General features: G+C 35.3%; 1 protein-coding gene across 3 annotated transcripts in view; it reads right to left on the bottom strand.

Annotated features, from left to right (window-relative positions):
* The window catches only part of WASHC4 (WASH complex subunit 4), a 69814-nt gene that overhangs the window by 33672 nt on the left and 14150 nt on the right, over positions 1 to 21992 (bottom strand). For all 3 annotated transcript variants that reach the window (XM_028121591.2, XM_028121592.2, XM_028121590.2), the window contains exons 11-22: positions 21154 to 21277; positions 20917 to 21044; positions 19963 to 20123; positions 14769 to 14895; positions 10415 to 10540; positions 5839 to 5946; positions 4929 to 5075; positions 4727 to 4806; positions 3441 to 3546; positions 2759 to 2875; positions 875 to 1043; positions 452 to 606 (exon numbers count right to left, since the gene is read on the bottom strand). In XM_028121591.2, the coding sequence (XP_027977392.1) occupies positions 452 to 606; positions 875 to 1043; positions 2759 to 2875; positions 3441 to 3546; positions 4727 to 4806; positions 4929 to 5075; positions 5839 to 5946; positions 10415 to 10540; positions 14769 to 14895; positions 19963 to 20123; positions 20917 to 21044; positions 21154 to 21277 (1548 nt within the window). The remainder of the gene's footprint in view (positions 1 to 451; positions 607 to 874; positions 1044 to 2758; positions 2876 to 3440; positions 3547 to 4726; positions 4807 to 4928; positions 5076 to 5838; positions 5947 to 10414; positions 10541 to 14768; positions 14896 to 19962; positions 20124 to 20916; positions 21045 to 21153; positions 21278 to 21992) is intronic.

Below are 21992 nucleotides of genomic sequence, written 5' to 3'. Positions count from 1 at the left end.
TTAGCTCACTGAATTAGCAAAGCCAAATGCTTGTAAGTGCTCATTTTAAGAATATATTTATAATCATATACATTTAACCATTTTTTTCCTAAGACATTAAAGCCTATGTTATATCTAGGTTTAAAATCCTTAACTGTTATCTTGACTAAACTTTTTACAATACTGCACAAGTCACCTCACAATCCCCATGTTTCGGAAACACTGTATCTAAATCTATGCAGATTTCAGATGTTCAACAAAAGGCAGAGGGTAAACAAGAAGCCTGTGGTAAATTATTCATAAAGCAAATTAGCACCATCTAATTTTTTATTCTTGTCAAGCATGTAGTTTTTATAGCAAATATTTTGAGATATAAACACATGCTAAATAAAGTAAAAAGAAAAAAAAAGAATGCTTAGAGAAACACTGTCATGTTATAAACACACTATGCTAAAAACACTTTATACTATACCTGTTCCAAAGTCTGACTAGGAAGATGAGCCTCGGTCATAACCAAGCCATAACGCTGGGTAGCTAAATTTCTCATTTCGCTGTAAGTGGCCCAGTCATGAAGAGCCACTGTTGTTAGATTGTAGAAGGTCTTGTCTAGGTAGTGAGTTACATAAGCTACAAAAAAAAAATAAAAAATAAACTTTTTGATTCATGAAAAGTAGAAAAGAGAAATGAAACTTTTTGCAAACAACTTGTCTTTGAACATTAAATTTCTTCCTTTAAAATAAGGTACCAGGAAAATAAAAATGACGAAACAAAAAGGAATTAAAGAATAAATGAATAATACAAAAATACCCTCAAAGTTTTGTTTTTATTTATTTGTTAATAGTTAAGGGCAAACAGATACAGAATATGACTTTAAGAAGGAAAGCAGAACACTCACCTCGAATGTCAATGAAACGATTGAAAAATCGAATTGGATTCAAAGAGAAAAAAAGGGCCAGGTCTTTCATGCCAACTTTGAAAGGGTTTCGGTCATCCAGTTTTAAATGAGTGTGCACAGAAAGTCGCAGATCCTTCTCTATTTCCTTGCATAATTTGTCCAGTAAATGCTATGCACAAAGAATTGGTATCTTAATTTTACCATAGCTTCTTTCTCTGCCTAAAACTCCCCCTGCTTGTGCTCTCTCTCTGACTAATAAATAAAAATCTTTAAAACAAAATAAACTAAACCGATGATTTTTTGACCAGGGAGCAGTTAAATTCTAAATCTGTATTTTCATTAATACTTAAAACCCTTGAAAAGAACTTCAAAAGCTAATGCCTGATGAGTTCATTACAAGGAACATGAATAAACAATATAAAGTATAACATTTATGGAAACCAGTAACTAAGAAGGAAAGGTCCTGAGAATTAGTAAGAAATTTTTTTTTTTTTAAAGATTTTATTTATTTGTTTGACAGAGAGACACAGTGAGAGAGGGAACACAAGCAGGGGGAGTGGGAGAGGGAGAAGCAGGCTTCCCGCCAAGCAGGGAGCCCAATGCGGGACTTGATCCCAGGACCCCGGGATCATGACCTGAGCTGAAGGCAGAGGCTTAATGACTGAGCCACCCAGGCGCCCCAAGAGAAGAAATTTTTAAAAAGCTTCCATATAGGGGTGCCTGGGTGGCTCAGTCAGTTGGGCATCTGACTCTTGATTTTGGCTTGGGTCATGATCTTGGGGTCATGGGATCAAGTGCCATGTTGGGCTCCATGCTCAGCAGGGAGTCTGCTTGGGATCCTCTCTCTCACTTTCCATCTGCCCCTCCCACCAAGCGTGATCTCTAATAAATAAATAAAATCTTTAAAAAAAAAGCTTCGTTATAATAATTTTTTTTAAAAAATCACAAAATTCATTACACTAATGAAATTAATCATCTTCTCTGGTCTACCATTAAGTTCTAAATACTGGCCAGACATGTATGTTATTTTTAAATAAGAAAAGCTAATACAAGAAATTATATAAAATTTTTCACAATTTTATCAAACCTGAATATCATTTATATTGTGAAGTTTACTCATTTTTAATCTCTCCCTCCATATAACATTGCTAGACGAAAATTTAAAGATATCAGTGTTTATAATATGCATTCCATTAAAACAAGAAGGTATATACTACACTGCATTTAAATTATTTGTTACACAAGTAAACTTTAAATTTAGAAAATTTAAATAAACAGAAAATTTTAGTCAGTGACGCTCCAAATAATTCAATAAAATATCAGTAGTTAAGTTGCAATAACTGCACTACCATTAGCAGCACTCAATTTTCAAACCAATTTTGCATTTGCAGTCTTCTAATAAACAGAACTTTAAATTCAAATCTACTATTTACTAAGGTGAAAAAAATTTTCCAAATTCCTAGTCTGAATTTCTATATAAAAAATGGGAATTAGGGGCACCTAGGTGGCTGTCAGTTGAGCATCGACTCTCGATTTTGGCTCTGGTGGTGGTCTCAGGGTCTTGAGATTGAATCCTGCCTTGGGCTCCACACTCAGTGTGGAGTCTGCTTGTCCCTCTCCAACCCCTGCTTGTGCGTGCTCTCTCTCAAATAAATACATAAAAATATTTTTAAAAAAATTAGGAATTAAAAACCAATTTAGCACAATAGTGATAGTATAACTAAAAAGAAATCCTTTTTTCTAGACAGTAATTCATAAATTTATAACATATGAATATGAGTATATAACATATATGTAAATGAAAGCCTGCTTCAATCCAGAAAGTTTTTCCAAACATTGAAAAGCTTAAAACATGTATTTGGAATGCAATCTCGAATATATTACCTCATTTAAAATTTCCATAATTTCTTTGTCATAGCAATCCAGAAGTATTTCATAGGACTCTAAATGCCTTGCATGCATCATAGCAGGTACACAGTCCCGTAAAGCACTGAACATGTACTAAGAAGAAAATTAGAATGTTCATGAATTTCGAAAAACTAGAGCTCTAATTAAGAAATATCACAAAGGGAAAAAAAAGAAAAGGACTATCACAAAGGTTAATTATCTTTTAAGACAAAATCTCAATTTGAAGAGTTTTTTTTAACATGTCTGTCTTACTTTCCTAAATAAGAAGAGCCAGATTTTATTCTCTAAAGCAAATACTTTAAGTCAAAAAAAATTCACATTTACTTATCCTTTCTTGTCTTGAGCATTCAAATACTTATTTCCGTAAGGAAACAGATCTGAGTAACACAGACCTTGCTGACAAGTAAATGTCAGACTACTGTGACATAAACCAAAATCAAGTGAAATGAGAATGATCAGGAATATGAGTAAAAAAGTTAATTAACATTAATATCAAATTTAAACTAACTGCTTATTAAATATGCACAGCATTATAAAAACATTAGCAGTCAATTTTAAAATGATTTATTAAGTCAAATGATTGTATTTAAAACTAATTAGAATGGTTTGTATGGTGACTAAAAATGATGGATTATTTTTTACATTATTCTTCACTTACATGTAATCTGGCTGCATCAACAGCATTTTCATATACATCATCTAAATAAATTGGGAAGACAGCTCGATGCCAGTATAAAAAGCAACAGTCACATTGTGTTTGGACTCTACAATGTAAAGTAGTAATTAGTGGTAGCAAAACTGAAGTACCCCCCATCCCAAAAATAATGAAAGGAACAACATTCTATACCATAATGGTAAGAGCTCAGTCTTACCCATTTTTTATTCTCTGTATCACATAACCCAAAATTAGTACAGAAAAGCCAAAAGATAAGTATTTTTCAGATTGAACAAGGATAACAAAACACTCCAATATCTGATATTGTCAGAATTTTGCATATATACTTTAGTTCTAAAGCATACTTGAAAAATGATATACCTTTTAAAGTTAAAATTTTCAATATTATTTGGTATGACTGAACTTATAATACTTGTATCACAAGCATCATTTTAACTGTCTCAAAGTTGAAAAACAGAACCTTTTAAAAAAATGTGACGAAAAAAACAAAATCAGAAATCCAGTTACACTTGACCTGTCTATAATCTTTGCCAAGTGACCATTTCACACCATTCTGTGGCTAAAAAATGATCATTAAGTATCTTATAATGAAGCAGGCTCATTATTTCTTCCAAAGATAGAAAGTTAAATGCTACTAACTACAGAAGTCTCAAGTTCTCAGAACAAAAAATAGTTAAGTTTTAAATGAGTTAAAACGTTAAAGTTTCAAACATTAAGCTTTAAATGAAAACTGTGCTGTAACCTTAATTCACCTGGGAATCAAAATTCAGAAGACCCATTTTCCCTTCAAGAAATGTATTACTTCCTCAATAAAAAGAAAATAATAAAGGCACAAGGGGCTTCCAAAAACTATTTCATTTAAGTGAATTCCAATTCATGTATCAAAATAAAATTACAGAATGTGACATTTGACATGACTCTCTAAGTCTCTCACAAAGAGATGAAACCTTGTTACAAAGCAGCAATTTTAAAAGTCCACTATGCTAGTGGACAATGACAGTAATCACAATAGGCATCAGGGTCTAGCAGATGCTCTAGGGGTGGCATCACATTCTCACAGGAGTTCTTCCAGAAGCTACCTCCTTACTGTAGAAACAAAACTAAAGAAATATGATCCCTAGTCACAGTCTCATTTTGGTCATGCTAAAGGAGTGACAAGGAGGAACTAATGGTCTATCTAGGTTATATTTCTTCTCTTGCTATGCTAAACAGAAAACTGATGTTTCTATTACCTTACCTTTTGAGTATCATTACATATCCCTACTTACCTTTCTCTAAGCTCACTGATAAGATCCAGCTTTTTCATGACTACTTGCAGTGGAAAGAGTTCTTCATCTTTAAATGTTTTCTTCCAGGAAGGGGAAAGAATGACAGAGAGGTTGCAAAGTAACGACAGATTTCTTAGGTCAATAACAAGTAAAATGTGAAATCTCAGATCTCATTCTCCCTCCATAATAGCAATACACTTACCATTTGTGTGCCAACACTTAGAGCCAGAGAAACAATAAGTCGTCGTTGCCTTGTGCTTGGTCCATTTAGAGTGTTTTCAGCCAAAACTAGAGCAGAGAGCACATCAAGACGCTGTTCGCTATATTTTTTGTCAGAAATTACTCTTTTCTAAAAGATAAAAGGAGAAAAAACAAGAAATAACAGTTTTATTCTTGAATCAATAACAAAAGACTCAGAAGAAAAATTTCAGGGTAATCTTTTCCACGATTCAATTTAAGAGAACTTAGACAAATGCTTTCCCTGTTCAGCTTTTTCTGATGTTATGTGCTTTACTTCTATAACATTACCATTTAATGCTGTCAGGGACAGCAAATGTATTAAGCATGTTTTTAAATTTCCAAATTAGGCTTTTTGAGAGGCAGTTCAAGATAACAGCAGAGGCCACATTCTAAAATTTCTATATTAATTTAATAAGGAAATTATTTCTTTAAAGAAGAGGTATATTTTAAAACTACACACAATGTCATTTTTTAAAAAAGATTTTATTTATTTACTTGAGAGAGAGAGAGCGCAAGCAGGGTGAGCAGTAGAGGGAGAGGGAGAAGTAGACTCCCCGCTGAAGCCCAATGCAGGGCTCGATCCCAGGACCCTGGGATCATGACCTGAGCCGAAGACAAACACTTAACAGACTTGAGCCACAAAATGTCATTTTTAAATAGAGGAGTGTTAATGTATTCCATGCTGTAAGTTCAGAGTTAAGATAACCCTGATCGCTCTAAATAACAATCATAAAATGCCATGGAGAAAAGGGACCAAGAATTATTATACTTGAAGGTATGGAGTAAACAGACTAAACTAAAAAAACACATATAAAACAACAGAAGAGCAAACTGAAAAGATAATTATGCTGAATACATAATAAACTTCATACCTTGGCCACAGAAATAGAATTAAGAGCCTGATGTTGAAGGTGCTGTGTTATATGTGAGACTGAATCAGCCACAACCATGCTTCTTCTGTAGAACATATGCTCTATTGCCTAAAAAGAACCATAAGTAATGTTGTGAAAATCAACTTAAAACTTTTAGGCAAATTATAGACTATCTTGAGGACCTTGGGTTAGGTAAGGAATTTGTAAATGAGATCCAAAAGCACTGTGATATAGGATAAGATTGGTAAATTCAACTACATTAAAATTTAAGAATTTCTGTTCATCAAAAGCCACTATTTAAAAAAAAAGGCAAGCCAAAGTATGAGAAAATATTTGCCATACACAAGGGTTTAGTACTCAGAATAAATAATGGAACATTTTTAATGGCAAATAATTTAATAGACAACTGAACAAAAGAACTCATTTTTCACAAAAAACAGTTAATAAACACTTAAAAAAGACACCATCAACCAACAATCAGGGAAATAAACACTACACACAAAATCATTTACCTCCCACCAAAAAAAGAAAAAGAAAGCCAGATAATACCAATGTTGGCCAGTTAGGGAACCATGGGAAGTCTAGTCCATTGGGGAGGTATGTAAAATGACTGACAGAACAATGGTAGGTAACAATTTGGCATCCTCTTGAAAAGCTGAACATGTACAGAACACACAACCCAGCAATCTACCAGTAGACACATAACACCTCAGAAAAACTCTTAGGCAATTACACCAAGAAACATGCAAGAACAGCAACTTTGTTTATAATAGCAACAACTGGAAACCTCTCAAAGGTCCATCCACAGGAAAGCAACACAGCAATGAAAATGAATGAAGGACAGCTATTCATCCCAACATGTTCAAATACAAAATTCTGAGTTTAAAAAAAAAGCAAGTCAAAAATACACGAAGTATTACTTCATTAATATAAACTTCAAGAACATATATAACTAAACAATGGTTTATAGATTCATCCATATCCGGTAAACTAAAAAGAAAAATGAGGGAATGGTAAGCGTAAAATTCAAGACAATGGTTTCCTCTGAGGGAACGGGATAAGGGTGTTTGTGAAAATATTAGCACTTCTTAAATGGGATGGTGTGTTTTTAAGTGTCTATTATTTTTTAAAATTATGTTTATTAAATATGTATGCATAAATACACATATATTTTATTGATAGTTCATAAGAAATATATCTTAAAAAAAGGCTAAAAATCCCCCCAAATTTTTATTTCCTAAGCAAATCTAAAGGCATTAGCAGAAATTAGCTAGAAAATTTTTAATTTCAATTTTTACAAAAGGTTAAGTGGGTTCTCCTGCCCACAAGGGGTTTTATTTATTTATATAGAGTATGCTAAGAAACATTTTATATTTCCATAAGTATTCAAATCACAACATTGCAGCACTTTCTCTGAATTACAAAATAATTAGCCTCATGTTGACTAGCCTCGTGTGCATGTGAACACTATAAAATGGATCTTTTAGTATAGTTGATAACACAATGTTACATTAGTTTCAGGTGTATAACCTAGCAATTTGACAAGTTTATACATTATGCTATGTTCACCACAAGTGTAGCTACCAACTGCCCCATTACATTTCTATTTCAGTATCACTGACTGTATTCCTTACGCTGCGCCTTTCATTCCCATGACTTACTCATTCCATAACTGGAAGCCTGTACCGCCCTCACCCCTTCACCCATTTTACCCAACCCTCCATAGCCCCCACCCTGCCAGCAATCATCAGTTTCCTATATTTATAGGTCTGATTCTGATTTCTGTTTATTAATTTGTTGTTGTTTTTACATTCCACTTATGAATGGAATTATATGGTATTTATCCTTCCATCTGACTTATTTCACTTAGCATAATGCTCTCTAGGTCCATCCATGTTGTCTCAAATGGCACAATCTCATCCTGTTTTATGGCTGTGTAATGTTCTATTACATATATAACAACATTTTCTTTATCCATTTGTCTACTAATGGACATTTAGGTTGTTTCCATATCTTGGCTATTGTAAATAATGCTGCAATAAACACGGGGGGGCATATTATCTTTTCAAATTAGTGTTTTCAGTTTCTTTGGGTAAATATCCAGTTGTGGAATTACTAGATCATGTGGTATTTATATTTTTAACTTTTTGAGGAATCTCCATAATATTTTCCACAGTGGCTGTACCAATTTACATCCCCACCAACAATGCATGAGGGTTCCTTTTTCTCCACATCCTCACCAACACTTGTTATTTCTTGTCATTTTAATATTAGCCATTCTAACTGGTGTAAGGGGATATCTCGTTGTTTTGATTTGCATTTTCCTGACAAGTGATGTTGAAGATCTTTTCAAGTGTCTGTTGGCCATCTGTATGTCTTCTTAGGAGAAATGTCTCCTCAGGTCCTCTGCCCATGTTTTAATTGCGGTTTTTTTTTTTTTTGGTGTTGAGTTGTTTAAGTTCTTTATATATTTTGGATATTAACCCCATATTGGATGTATCATTTGCAAATATCTTCAACCATTCAGTTGTTTTTTTGTTTTGTTGATGGTTTCCTTTGTTGTACAAAAGCTTTTTATTTTGATATAGTACCAAGAGTTTATTTTTGCTTTTGTGTCCCTTGCCTTCGGAGACATATCTAGAAAAATGTTATGGTTGATGTCAGAGAAATTACCGCCTGTACTCTCTTCTAGGATTTTTATGGTTTCAGGTCTCATATTTAGGTCTTTAATCCAGTTTGAGTTTATTTTTGTGTATGACATCAGAAAGTGGTCCAGTTTTGTTCTTTACATGTAGCTGTCCCATTTTCCCAGCACCATTTATTAAAGAGACTGTTTCCCCACTGTATATTCTTGCCTCCTTTGTCATAATTGACCATATAATTGTGAGTTTATTTCTGGGGTCCCCATTTTGTTCTACTGATTTATGTGTCAATTTTTGTGCCAGATCATACTCCTTTATAATTCAGGCAACATGCTTTCAACTTCCATGACTAAAGCTTTACTAATACTTAAGCTAACCTTTTCATTTTCCTTTTTCTCTCTTTCACTATATGCTAATTTTTAAAATTTTATTTTATTATGTTATGTTAGTCACCATACAATACATCATTTGTTTTTGATGTAGTGATCCATGATTCATTGTTTTCGTATAACACCCAGTGCTCCATGCAGTACATGCCCTCCTTGATACCCATCACCAGGCTAACCCATCCCCCACCCCCCTCCCCTCTAGAACCCTCAGTTTGTTTCTCAGAGTCCAGAGTCTCTCATGGTTCATCTCTCCCTCCGATATCCCCCCCTTCATTTCTCCCTTCCTTCTCCTAATGTCCTCCATGCTCTTCCTTATGTTCCACAAATAAGTGAAACCGTATGATAATTGACTTTCTCTGCTTGACTTCTTTCCCTTAGCATCATCTCCTCCAGTCCCATCCATGTTGATGTAAAAGTTGGGTATTCATCCTTTCTGATGGCTGAGGAATATTCCATTGTATATATGGACCACATCTTCTTTATCCATTCATCTGTTGAAGGGCATCTCGGCTCTTTCCACAGTTTGGCTATTATGGACATTGCTGCTATGAACATTGGGGTGCATGTGGACCTTCTTTTCACTACATCTGTGTCTTTGGGGTAAATACCCAGGAGTGCAATTACTGGGTCATAGGGTAGCTCTATTTTTAAGTTTTTGAGGCACCTCCACACTGTTTTCCAAAGTGGCTGTACCAACTTATATTCCCACCAACAGTGTAAGAGGGTTCCCCTTCTCCACAACCTCTCCAACATTTGTTGTCTCTTGCCTTGTCAATTTTTGCCATTCTAACTGGTGTAAGGTGGTATCTCAATGCGGTTTTGATTTGAATTTCCCTGATGGCTAAACTCAACCATTCTCTAACACCATACACAAAGATAAACTCAAAATGGATGAAAGACCTCAATGTGAGACAGGAATCCATCAAAATCCTAGAGGAGAACATAGGCAGTAACCTCTTCGACATCGGCCACAGCAACTTCTTTCAAGATACATCTCCAAAGGCTAGTGAAACAAAAGCAAAAATGACTTTTGGGACTTCATCAAGATAAAAAGCTTCTGCACAGCAAAGGAAACAGTCAACAAAACAAAGAGGCAACCCACAGAATGGGAGAAGATATTCGCAAATAACACTACAGACAAAGTGCTGATTTCCAAGATCTGTAAAGAACTTCTCAAACTCAACACCCAAAAAAAACAAATAATCAAGTCAAAAAATGGGTAGAAGACAGGAACAGACACTTCTCAAAAGAAGACATACAAATGGCTAACAGACACATGAAAAAATGTTCATCATTAGCCATCAGGGAAATTCAAATCAAAACTATATGCTAATTTTTAACAAAGTTTAAATATATTGGCCATTCATAAAAAGTTACTCAGAAATTTCTTTCGATGGCTAGTTTCTTTAGCCAACTGAGAGAAAAGTACACTTTCTCAGAATTTTTTATTCTCATAAACAAGAAGTCAAATATTACAAGACCACCTTAATTTAAGCACAGGTCAATTCTCAATTATAATGTCAAGTAAAATAATTTTAAACCTACCTTGAGAAGTTCAACAAGCCTGCATAATGCCTTAACTGAGGTTTTGGTCATTGGCTTTTGCACCGACATGTAGAGATTCATTGTGGTTTTAATAATGGTACTAATACTGTATGCATATAAGAAGCCCTATACAAAAATAACACTGATTATAATCACAAGAAAAAGTTTCATTTCTTCAACATTTCATTCTCTATGTAACAGTAATTATTCCTCAACTTGCCAGTAACTATTGTTTGTAAAGTTCATTTTAAAGTCTGCTCTTAAGATTTTTAAATACTTTTCCTCATACAATATACACATGATGGTGAAGTTTCAATGCAACCCTGAAAAGTGTATTTAACCCATTACATGCCATAAATTTAGTGCTGTTGAAATTATGCTATATAATCACAGTTAAAGAATCTTCCCATTAAAAACAAACAAACAAACAAACAAACCCTTCAGAGAAATGATCTGAATGTCAGGAAGGTATCTATTCATCCGTATCTCACCTGCCAGACAAGAGTATAAAGACTCCTATCTGCTGCAGACAAAAGCTAAGGACTCCAAGGCACTAGGAATTGAAAAAGGAGAGCTGTTCTCTGGCCAATACACATACCGAAAAGTATTTCTCACTTCCAAGCCAATTCCCCCTTTCCTTTTCACCGAGGTCAATCACTGCTGTCCATCTGCTACCATGTGCCCTATGTTGGTCCTAATCAGACTTTTTCTCCTCCCAGCCCAATAAGAACAGATTTTCTCCTACCCTTCCATTCACAAAGGAAGCACACAGGTCTTGTGAGGTTTAAAAAATATTTTGAGTGCTAGCAAACCCAGGGAAATGGGATGGAATAAGAAAACAAGAAAAAGGATTATTTATCTCTCAGATATATTTTCATTTAGATCTAAAAAAAACACATAGAAACATAATAATAAAGATTCTTTGGGTTTATCAAGGACCAAAAAAAGATACATGCACAGTTTAGAGATGAACCTAAACTATACCATTGTGGATATATCCAAGGAGCTGGGCAGAAGCCATATGGTAGTGATTCTCAACCTTCTTTCTTTTCCTCTACCACATGTGAGAGATAAAGCACTCTCCCATCAGTGACTCAATAAAGGAGGGATGGTCGATGTGGGTGGGAGGGAAGAGTTTCTCTGAACCAATAATAGCTCTGTGATAAAGAGATGTGCTAAATTAAAGAATAACAAATGAGAGAGAAGGTAGCATCCTAAGAAAGGTGACAGACAATAAGACTAAAGCTTGGCACATACACACAGGAAAGAGCCCCAAGTCTTACCTTGTTAGCTACAGGACTATTATACCAGACTCGGCCCTAACGCAACACTTCGAAAAGTTAAAAAGCAAAAACAAGGAACAGCAGAAGTGTAACTCGAAGGCAGGGAGAAAAAGGGAGTTTCTTTTTTGAGGGGTAATGGAGGAGAAAGAACTCACGGGTTGATATCACACCATTCCCAAATGGTCATTAATTTGTGAAAGATATATACAAAGAATGTCTTTTAAAAATCTAAATGGGGAGGGGAGAGGTCTAGGGTCTGTTTCTGTTAATGGCAGAATAAACAATTTGGACCAGTCCTCCTACAAAGAATGATGAGCAAATCTGGGCAAAACATTTTTTTAAATCTCTTAGAAGGCATCAAAGAACTACCACAAAGATAAGGAAATATAAGGCCCAAATCTAGAAGACAGAAACCCAGACAGGTGAGCCTGGCACTTGTGGCTGCCTTCCCTTAAGAGGCAGCTGCCTTTTCAGAAGCCAAACATTATCTTCCAACAACTCACAGAAAGGAAAGGGGGATAAAAATAGGAGTTCATGGCCCAGCAAAGAGGGATGGAGGTCCTGTAAAACCTAGGTTCTGGATTCAGATCCCGAAAAACTACCTAAAAAGTAAGGGTGAACTCAAAAAAACAGCCATCATAGGATTTAGGTCCCACTTCAAATCATCTCAATCAATGACTGGGTTGAGGTGATCTGGGTTGCTAGTTGTCCTAGACTAGCTGTACATCAGAAGCAAAGATTATTAAATCCTCTCTGGAGAAAAAAAAACAATATCCAGATCTTTCAATTATAGCCACAGTTTTTCATATACAATGTGCCATACATTATAAAAAATAACCAGGCATACAAAGCAGTAAGACATATCCAAAAACCAGAGAAACAATAGATAACAGAAATATCCAGATATTGAAATTATTAGACATGGGTTTCAAAATAATTATGCTGAGTATGTTGAAGGAAATGAAACAAAATTTATTCAGAAGAAGAACTGGAAATTATAAGAAACAAAAAGCTAAAAAGTAAAATAAGAATTCAGTAGACAGCTTAACAGTAGATTAGACACAGCGGAAGAGAAAATTAGAAAGAGAGCAAGAGATATAAGAAAACAGAAATAGCACTTGCAAAGTTAATGCCTGAGAATTTTCCACAAATTCCAGAAGCTCTACAAATCCCAAGCAGCACTGCACAAAGGAAACTACACCTAGGTACCTCAAAATAATATTGCTAAAACCAAAAAGTAAATCTTACAGGCAGTTAGAGAAAGACTCACCAAAAAAAGCAACAAAACTGGCAGCTGACTTCTCAATAAAAATAAAAGAAGCCAGAAGATGACAAAGGGCAGAGGAAGGTAAGGGATCCTGCCAACCCAGAATTCTGTATGTAGCAAAACTGCTGTCAAAAATGAAGTTGAAATAAGATATTCAGAGAAAATGTGGTGATAATCCACCATAAGAAAGACATTTTAAATGAAATACTAACAGGTATTCCACAAATAGAAGGATGGGGAGATGCAGGAAGGACAGAACAGATAAATATGTGGATAAAGCTAAATGGACCCTGATTATAAAAACAACAGCAGCAATAATACCACCTTGTGAAGTTTAATATAGAGAATAAAAATAAACAACAGCAGCAGAGGTGAGAAGGGGATAAAGAGAACTAAGGTGGCTTAAGATCCTTACACTGTCTAGAAAGAGATAAAACTACTCATTTATTCTGGAGTTGAAGGTTAAATGATGCATCTAAAAATCTCTAGAGTAACAAGAAAACAAAGAATATAAAATTAAAAACCTAATATTGGGAGAAATAAAATGATTAAACTAATTCAAAAGAAAGGAAGGAAGGAAAAGAAAAGGGACACAGAACAAGTGAGACAAACAGAAAGCAATTAGTCAGGTGCTACTTTAAATCCAAATACACCAGCAATGACAGGAAAAATAATGAAAAGAGGTGCCTGGGTGACTCAGTTGGTTAAGCATCTGACTCTCTTGGCTTCAGCTCAGGTCATGATCTCAGGGTTGTGAGACTGAGCCCCACGTCGGGCTCTGCACTCAGTGCAGTCTGCTTGTTTCTCTCCCTCTGCTCCTCCCCCTACTCACGCACACTATCTCTAAATAAATAAATACATAAAATCTTTTAAAAAAATAATGAAAAAACAAAGACTGTAAGACTGGGGAAAAATTTATGCTGCTTCAGGAGACAAACATAAGGAGCCAAACAGGTTTCAAGTAAAAGGATCAAAAAAGACATACCATGTAGACCTTAACTAAAAGAAAACTGGTATAGTTATGTTACTATCACACACACAAGACCTATGACAAAGAACATTACTGGAGATAAAAGGGACATTTCATAATGATAAAAGGTTCAATTCACCAGGAAGATATAACAATCCTGAATATTATGCACTGACTTGGTCTCGAAATATATAAAACAAAAAACTGACAAAGGATAAACAGACAAATCCACAATGCCAATGAGAGGGTCTAACCCAATTCTCTCCGTAACTGATACAATATGCAGACAAAATCATTAACAAACATGACCTACTTGACATATACAGAACACTACAACCAACAAATGCAAATTACATATTCTTTTCAAGTATACAGGAAATGTTTACCAAAGTTGACCATAGGCTGGGCCATAATGCCAATCTCAACAAATTTCAAAATACCAAAATTACCTTAGTATTTCTAGATATTGATAATAAAAAAATAACTAGGAAATCCTATCTTTAGAAATTAAAAAATATCTTTCAAAATAACCCACAGACTGAAAAAGAAATCACAATAAAATTTCTTAAATATTTTGTACTAAAGGATAATGGAAATGCAACATATCAAAACCTATGGATACAGCAAAAAAGTCATGCTTTGAAGGGATTATAACCGCACGTATTAGAATATCTAAATTAATAAATCACACAGATCCAAACCTAATCAAATCGATTTGTTTTTAAAAATAAAAACATATCCTATCCTTTCCAGTTTTTGCAAAGTGTAACTTCTATACATTGGATTAACAAAGAAATGACCCCCAAAATATTCTAAGTAAGAAGATGCAACTACCTGTATAAAAACATTACATCTATTGGTGAGGTCTTCAGCAAATTTATCCATTCTCTGCTCTTTAGATAAAATAGATTCCATTTTCATCATCCATGAGCTCACAAAGACGTAGTAAGACTGTACATCTCTAACAAAGGAAAATATTGCGGTTACTCAGCACAGGAAAGAAAATTTACTTCCATTTCTTTCAACTGGTTGGGACAAAATATTTCCCTGCAGCAGCTACCTTTCCGGTTTTCAAACTATAGACATCCTACATATATATATAAAACGTACTCATTCAACAAATGTTTACAGAATGCCTACACAGGCTAGGCACTGTTTCTCAGTACTAAAAACAAAAGTTAGCAGTAAACAAAATGGATAAAAATCCCTGCCACAATGAAGCTTACATTCTAGAGCTGCATAATAAAGAAATCAATAATTAAAATCTGTAAGATGTTACATGGTATGCGCTATGGAAAAAATGCAGCTGGGAAAATAGATAGGGACTTGAGTGGCAGATACAATTTTAAATACAGTGATCAAAGCAGGCTCACTGAAAAGATGATTTTGAGCCAAGATTTGAAGAAGATGAATGAGTAATCCATGTAAATATATGAGAAGAGAATTCTAGGAAAGTAGATAACAAATGCAGATGATCTAAGACAGGAAGTATGTCTGGCATGTTCAAGTAATAACAAAGAAGTCAGTTCGGCTGGAGGTCAGAGAGCAGGGATGAGAAAACAAAAGGAAATCAGAAGTAGAGGGGTTGGGGGGCAGTGTGGGAAAGGTGGGGAGTAGACAGGATTTGTGTAAGAATTTATAGGGAGGATTTCAATGGAAAGCCACCAAAGGATCTGAGCAGAGTGACTTGATCTAACTTTGAAGAGGACCAATATCACCTTGGCTGATATTTTGAAAATAAACTATAAAGGGGACAAGGGTAATAGCAGGAAAATCACTCAGGGAGCTACTGTGATAGTGCAGAAGAAAGGGGATTACAACTTGAACCAGAATGGGAGACTGGAAGTGGTCAGAATCTGGATATAAAAGCTGCATTTACTGAATGCTTACTATATGCCAGCCACTGTTCTAAGTACTTTACACAAAGTAACTCATTCAATCCTCACATTAACCTTATGAGGTAGGTATTATGATCTCCATTTTATGGAAGAGGAAACTGATACACAGAGAAGTTAAATAACAAGCACAAGATCATACAACTGGTACATAGCCGAGCCAAGATATAAGTCCAAATCTAGGAAGTTCTCCCATCAGGAAAGACTAAATCAGTAACATAATTTTCCTACGCAGGCCAATTACAAATACTGAATCACTCTATCAGTGCATCTCAAATTGCTCAAGATGGGAACTTTTAGCCCAGAAGCTGTTCAATATATACTTTAAAGATTTAGTGTGGAAAAAAAATGAGCAATTCCCCTTTGTGGGATCTGACGTTACCAACTCTTTCTAAAAACCTCCTTCAGGTACGCCTGGGTGACTTAGTTGGCTAAGCCACTGACTCTTGATTTCGGCTCAGGTCATGATCTCAGAGTCCTGGGATGGAGCCCCACATAGGGCTCTGCACTCAGTGGGGAGTCTGCTTAAGGATTCTTTCTTCCTCTCCCTCTACCCGCACCCCCACTCCAGTTTGCTCTCTCTAAAATAAATAAACCTTAAACAAACAAACAAACAAAACAAAAAACCTCCTTCAGTCAGAGAAACATCTCATTACTGCCAGTCAGAATCAGCTAAAGGACAGGTCTCAGGGCAAGGGACTGAAGAGACTCATTTGATTGAGATCCGAATCCCACACTGAGGTTACTGCCAGTCATACTGCCAAGCAGTCTGACAATCTCAAGAACTCAGCCTAAAGAGGGATTACACCAAAATATTTCGTGACTGTCTTAAGGACGTGATACCCCAGCATTAAATCTCAAAAAAAATTCTGCTGAGCCAGGATTCCATTAAACAACACTGACACAGCTGTACTTTTGGCTTTGCCTCCAATGGTGCTAACATTATTTGACTTGTGGGTTATTATTTGACTTGTGGATTATTCAACTTAAAAGTGTGGAACACAGAGAAAGAGTAAGGTCCTAGGGAAATGCCTCCACTTTTGAGGAGGCTGTGATCAGTATTCTGCAGGGACAGACTATACAGGCAGGAATAGAAAAATCATAAGCAAGGACAGAAGGAAGAGGCCTAGATTATGGAGTGCTCCCTGACAGTAATCACTAACATTATGAAGAAGGCTAATAACACAAAGGCACTCACTCAGTTTTAGATCAGACTATGCAGAATAAAGCAGAGGTTTGCTTGTTACTCCACCCATCACTCCTACATCCAGACACCAGATGATCTTCATCTTTTGCAAATATGTAAAAATGAAACTGCTTCAAGCCTTAAAAAGCAAGTTAATTGACAAAGGGTACCCCAAAATAGCCAAAGGTCTGTCATATGGTCAGCTTCACTTCAAAGTACAAACAGGAAAAACACTAGTGAGAAAAAATTTCCTGTCCCAATATAAAACATGAAACAGTGTCAACACTTGTATGTCAACAGAGGTTTGAAATGAAGGTTCATATGAAAAGCAAAATGCAGCAACCAATCTATAAACCTTGGACCCCAGTCAAGAACGTGGCTGGGGCACTTGGCCAACTAGAGCCTAATGCATAGTGTGGGGACAGGGAAACTGTCCCCCACTGCTCCCTTCTCACTTGTATAATGAACTCTGGAACCTGACTGGGACAGCTCTTAGTAACTCCCTCAACTTTTCCTAAAACATTAGACAAAACTCATGCTGACCACACTGCTTCCCCTCTTCTGGGTTTCATTTCAGTAGAGTGAATTTTATGTTTCTTTGGGAGAACTGCAAGGAGACTGAAAAGGACACTATCCCTTTTAGCTCCCTGGAACTCGTGACTACGTATCTTTGGAATCAAGTAATTTAGAAACATAAAATGTTATTGTGGAGGGGGAGGGTCACTGAAAGTCAACTTATTTGGTCCTGCACCTGATAAGCCTCCCTTCAGCATCCTGGACTACTAGTCATCTACAGTCTACCTACACAGCTCTAGGGAAAGAGCGCATTACCTCTCAGAGCAGCCTACATGACTGCTGCAGACGCTCTACAGGATTGGTGCAGGTCTGCATGTTCTGCCACGCACTTGGCTGTGTGACCTGGCAAAGTTCATTTCTCTAAGCCTCATCTTCCTCATCTAAAAATGGGATAAAAATACTACTACTGTAGAGTAGCGGTTAACAGCTCGTGCTCTAGAGTTAGGACTGTCCAGCTCTGCCACCTACTAGCTGCTTAAATTTGGGCAAGTTTAATCTACTTCAATTATCTGACCTATAAAATGGCCATAACAACAGTATCTACCGCATAGGATTCTCTGATGATTAAAAGAGATGATACATGTTAAGTTCCTGGAATAGTTTAGTTACTGGCTTATAGAAAGGACCAGGTTATTATTAGTTGTGACCTTTACTATTTTCCACATGAGAAGATTGTTACAGGGTTTGTGTAAGACAAGGTGTTTAAAGCCTTTAGCATAATGCCTGTTACAAAGAGCTCAATAATATTGGTGATTATTATTATCTGTCATCTTCATCTTTTGGTTCTAGTTCAACCTTCTGGAGCCACAGAGATCAAATCTGTTCCCTCTTCTACCTGAATGCCCTTCAAATATTTAAGGAGCTCACCATAACATTCCTCAGATTTCTCTTTTATAGGCCAAACTATATAGAGACTCTTCAAAGGGCATGGTTGTCAGGTCTTCTGACATATCCTGATCAGCTTCATTTAGGGTTGCTGTATTTTGTGTCCCTCTTAAAATGTGACACCACCAAACACCGACTATGATGTGACCAATAAAAATTCAACAAAACTACCAATTCACATGGTGTAGATACTATAACTATCAGTTTCCATAACCCAGGAAGAGTTATTAATGTAATCCAAGTATGTATTGGCATTTTTAGCAACTACATCACACTGTTAAAGAATATTAAGCTTCTGATAATCAAAATATCCCTATCTTTTATTTACTGCTACTAAACCTGATCCCTGTCTCTCCATCTTATTGAATTCACTTCCTTAAATCCAAACTATGTCTTTTTCCCTTCTCAGGTCTGTTTTAAAATGTATGAAGAGAGCTATGAAATCTCTGCTGTGAGTAATCCTGCCTGAATTGAGTAACTGTCATTTTTTCACTGACTTTAATCACAGGACTTGGGAGTACTAAGAGATGCTTCAGGGGACTGCCTATATTCCAGACATACTCCTCCCCCCACATTCTTCAGTAGTGGCCCAATTTCCCCTTGATGGTCAAGATCAAAAGAAGATAAATTTCCCTATTACCTTTTAACCATGTCACAGATAAAAACTGTGTCCAGCACAGGGCCAGTGGCACAGTCCTGGTCCTCGGTCACTTCACTTAACATCTTCATTCAGGTCAACACATGATTTTGGTAGTGTACTCAAGAATGTGCAGTAAATTTAAATATTGAATCTAGGTGATGAGAACATGGGGGGCCTTATACTATTTTCTCTTATTTTGTGTATATTTGAAATTTTGCATAGTAAGACTTAGACAAAATATAAGAATATAACTTTGAGAAGAAACTAAAGTTAAAAGTGTTCTTTTAGGGAACAGGACTCAGGTACAGGGGGAAAGTGGGCTGGGGACAATTATTTTTCCCTTTAAACTTTTAGCACTTCTTGACTTTTTAAATATGTACATATATTACTTTCATAAAAATAAAAATTAAAAAAAAGGAGTACATCAAATTAAAATCAACTCCTCTAAAAACGATCACTGAATCATGGACACACAATATTTTTAATGTCATCAAATGACATCTACTGCAGGAACTTTACACAAAAAATATTTAATGTATCTGATAAAAAGTTGTGTATGCATATATGTGTGCAAATATATGTATATATGGATACATATGTACACACACATACATCTCCATAAAGTATAATTTTCCTACATCTTTAACAGAATTTAAACCTCAATCATTTAAAACAAAACAAAACAACTCCTAAAAAATAAGTCTCCTAGAGATTGTCCAACTTTTTCTCTGGTAATAAATATATTTGTTCTTATAATCAAATGTTTTCCACATATTTAGAGTCAATATAAGATCCAGGAATATAAAGTATCTAAATATTTTCATTGTGAGTACTTCTAAAACCTACTTGGTAAGTGATTGAGCTTTCTGCTGTAGGAAAGTATCTCTGTGTATTTTAATGGCTTGAAGACTTTTTCTGTCTAGAAGTTTGGCAGCTGCTGGTATTTTCTGGATCAAAAAATTATCAGGAAACCAAATAATATTAGCAGTTAGAGTGATGGCTGGTACCTGAAACAGTAAACGTAAGGAAGGGAAATTAATAAATGCAGGCTAAACAATAAGCTATTTAATAGTTCTACAATATGCAATGGAAGACAACTTATAATCATTAATAGATTATGAAACAAATTATCTTACTGTGGCACAATTAAGGCATTCCAATATCTGATGTGGAGCATGAAAATAATTTTATTCTGCCTAAATACTAAAAATACACACACACACACACTCTTACAGATTTTCAGATAAAAATATGCAAAAAGCAAACAGAAACTTGAATCCTCATGACTTTTACTTTTATTCTACATTAGTGAAAAAATAAAAGACCCAAGATGGCTGGGTGCTCATGGTCACATATCACTTGATTTTACACACAAACTAAATTTTCAGTTTTTAAATTGGATGTCACAGCATGGAAATAGCAAAGATATAAAATCAATTTCAATTTTTTTTCTACTTCAATAATGAGAAAGAATGGCAAGAACAGGAGAACAGAAGAAAAAGAAGAGAAAAAAGGAGTAACAATAATAGGAAGTTAATTTACAGGAAAAAATCTGAAAAAACCTCCACAAACAGGTATTTATATGATGTGGAATTATGCACTACTTCCACTTACTGTATTACTTATTTCTGGAATGCGTGGTTTTTAAAAATGAATACTACAATATTATTTTTATAATTATTACATTACAAAAATTACTACTTTTGTAAGCAGGAATAAAATAATTTTTGAATATCCAATTTTATCCAAAATCTTTTTCATCTATTCAAATTGAAAAAAATAAAAGTTCCAAGTTCTTACCTTCTTACAAATGTCCAACAAAGACTTATAAAACTTTTTATCAATAGTTCGAAAAATTTGAAAATGCAGTACAAAAAGTCCACAAATTCCAACATACTTGTCTCTCTGGTCAATTTCAGAAGGTTCTCCTTATAAAACAACAGCATGAGAGAAAATTGGAACAAACACACTTAAGTTCTATGGTTCAAGGAAATGCAAACTTTAGCAACAAAAAGTTTAAAATGCATTTTACATTACCAAGTTTGGCTTCTACATTTGCAAAAATTGAGCGAATACTATGTGCAAATTCTTCAGCAAAAGTACTATTTTTTGACACAGATACTCCTCCATTGAGAGAATCAAACTGCTGTTCTATACAGGCCTAAAGAGGAAACATTTAAAGAGAAATTTAGACCCTGAATAATAAACTATTAAACAGATTTAAATACAGAATGTGTGATAAACTTCTACGTTCATCATTTTAATTTTACTAACAAGGAGGCTCAAGTTTTTACCTTAATGTCATCTAATATCTAAATCCTTATGAATGGAAAATATGTATGTACGTACATATTTGAGTACCAGTTAGTGCAATAAAACTGAACTACAAATCCATTAATTTTTTTTTTTAAAGAATTTATTCATTTGAGAGAGAGAAAGCGAGCATGAGCAGGGCAGGGTGGAGGGAGAAGGAGAAGCAGACTCCCCGCTGAGCAGGGAGCCTGACTCAGGGCTCCATCCCAGGCCTTAGAGATTATGACCTGAGCCGAAGGCAAGAGGCTTAACCATCTGAGCCACCCAGGCGCCCCACAAATCCATAATTCTACATGAAGAGATATACACGGGGTTATTCAATGATGTATGTAAGACATATCTGATGAAGCACTGGAAAACATGTTTTATTATTTTATTGTGCACTTTTAAGAGCAAATTTTTTCTGACTACAATTACTTTCCTAGCATTTTATTACAGCATGTATAGAAATGTCTCCTGGAGGGGCACCTGGGTGGCTCAGTCAGCTAAGTGTCTGACTTGGGCTCAGGTCATGATCTCAGGGTCCTGGGATTGAGGCCCATGTCAGGCTGCGCACCCAGCAG

This window comes from Eumetopias jubatus, unplaced genomic scaffold, assembly GCF_037043125.1.
Source record: "Eumetopias jubatus isolate StellerSeaLion01/CBP00866 unplaced genomic scaffold, mEumJub1_p1.0 scaffold_8, whole genome shotgun sequence".
Classification (NCBI taxonomy): Eukaryota; Metazoa; Chordata; class Mammalia; order Carnivora; family Otariidae; genus Eumetopias; species Eumetopias jubatus.
This window is presented reverse-complemented; position numbering and strand designations above follow the sequence as displayed.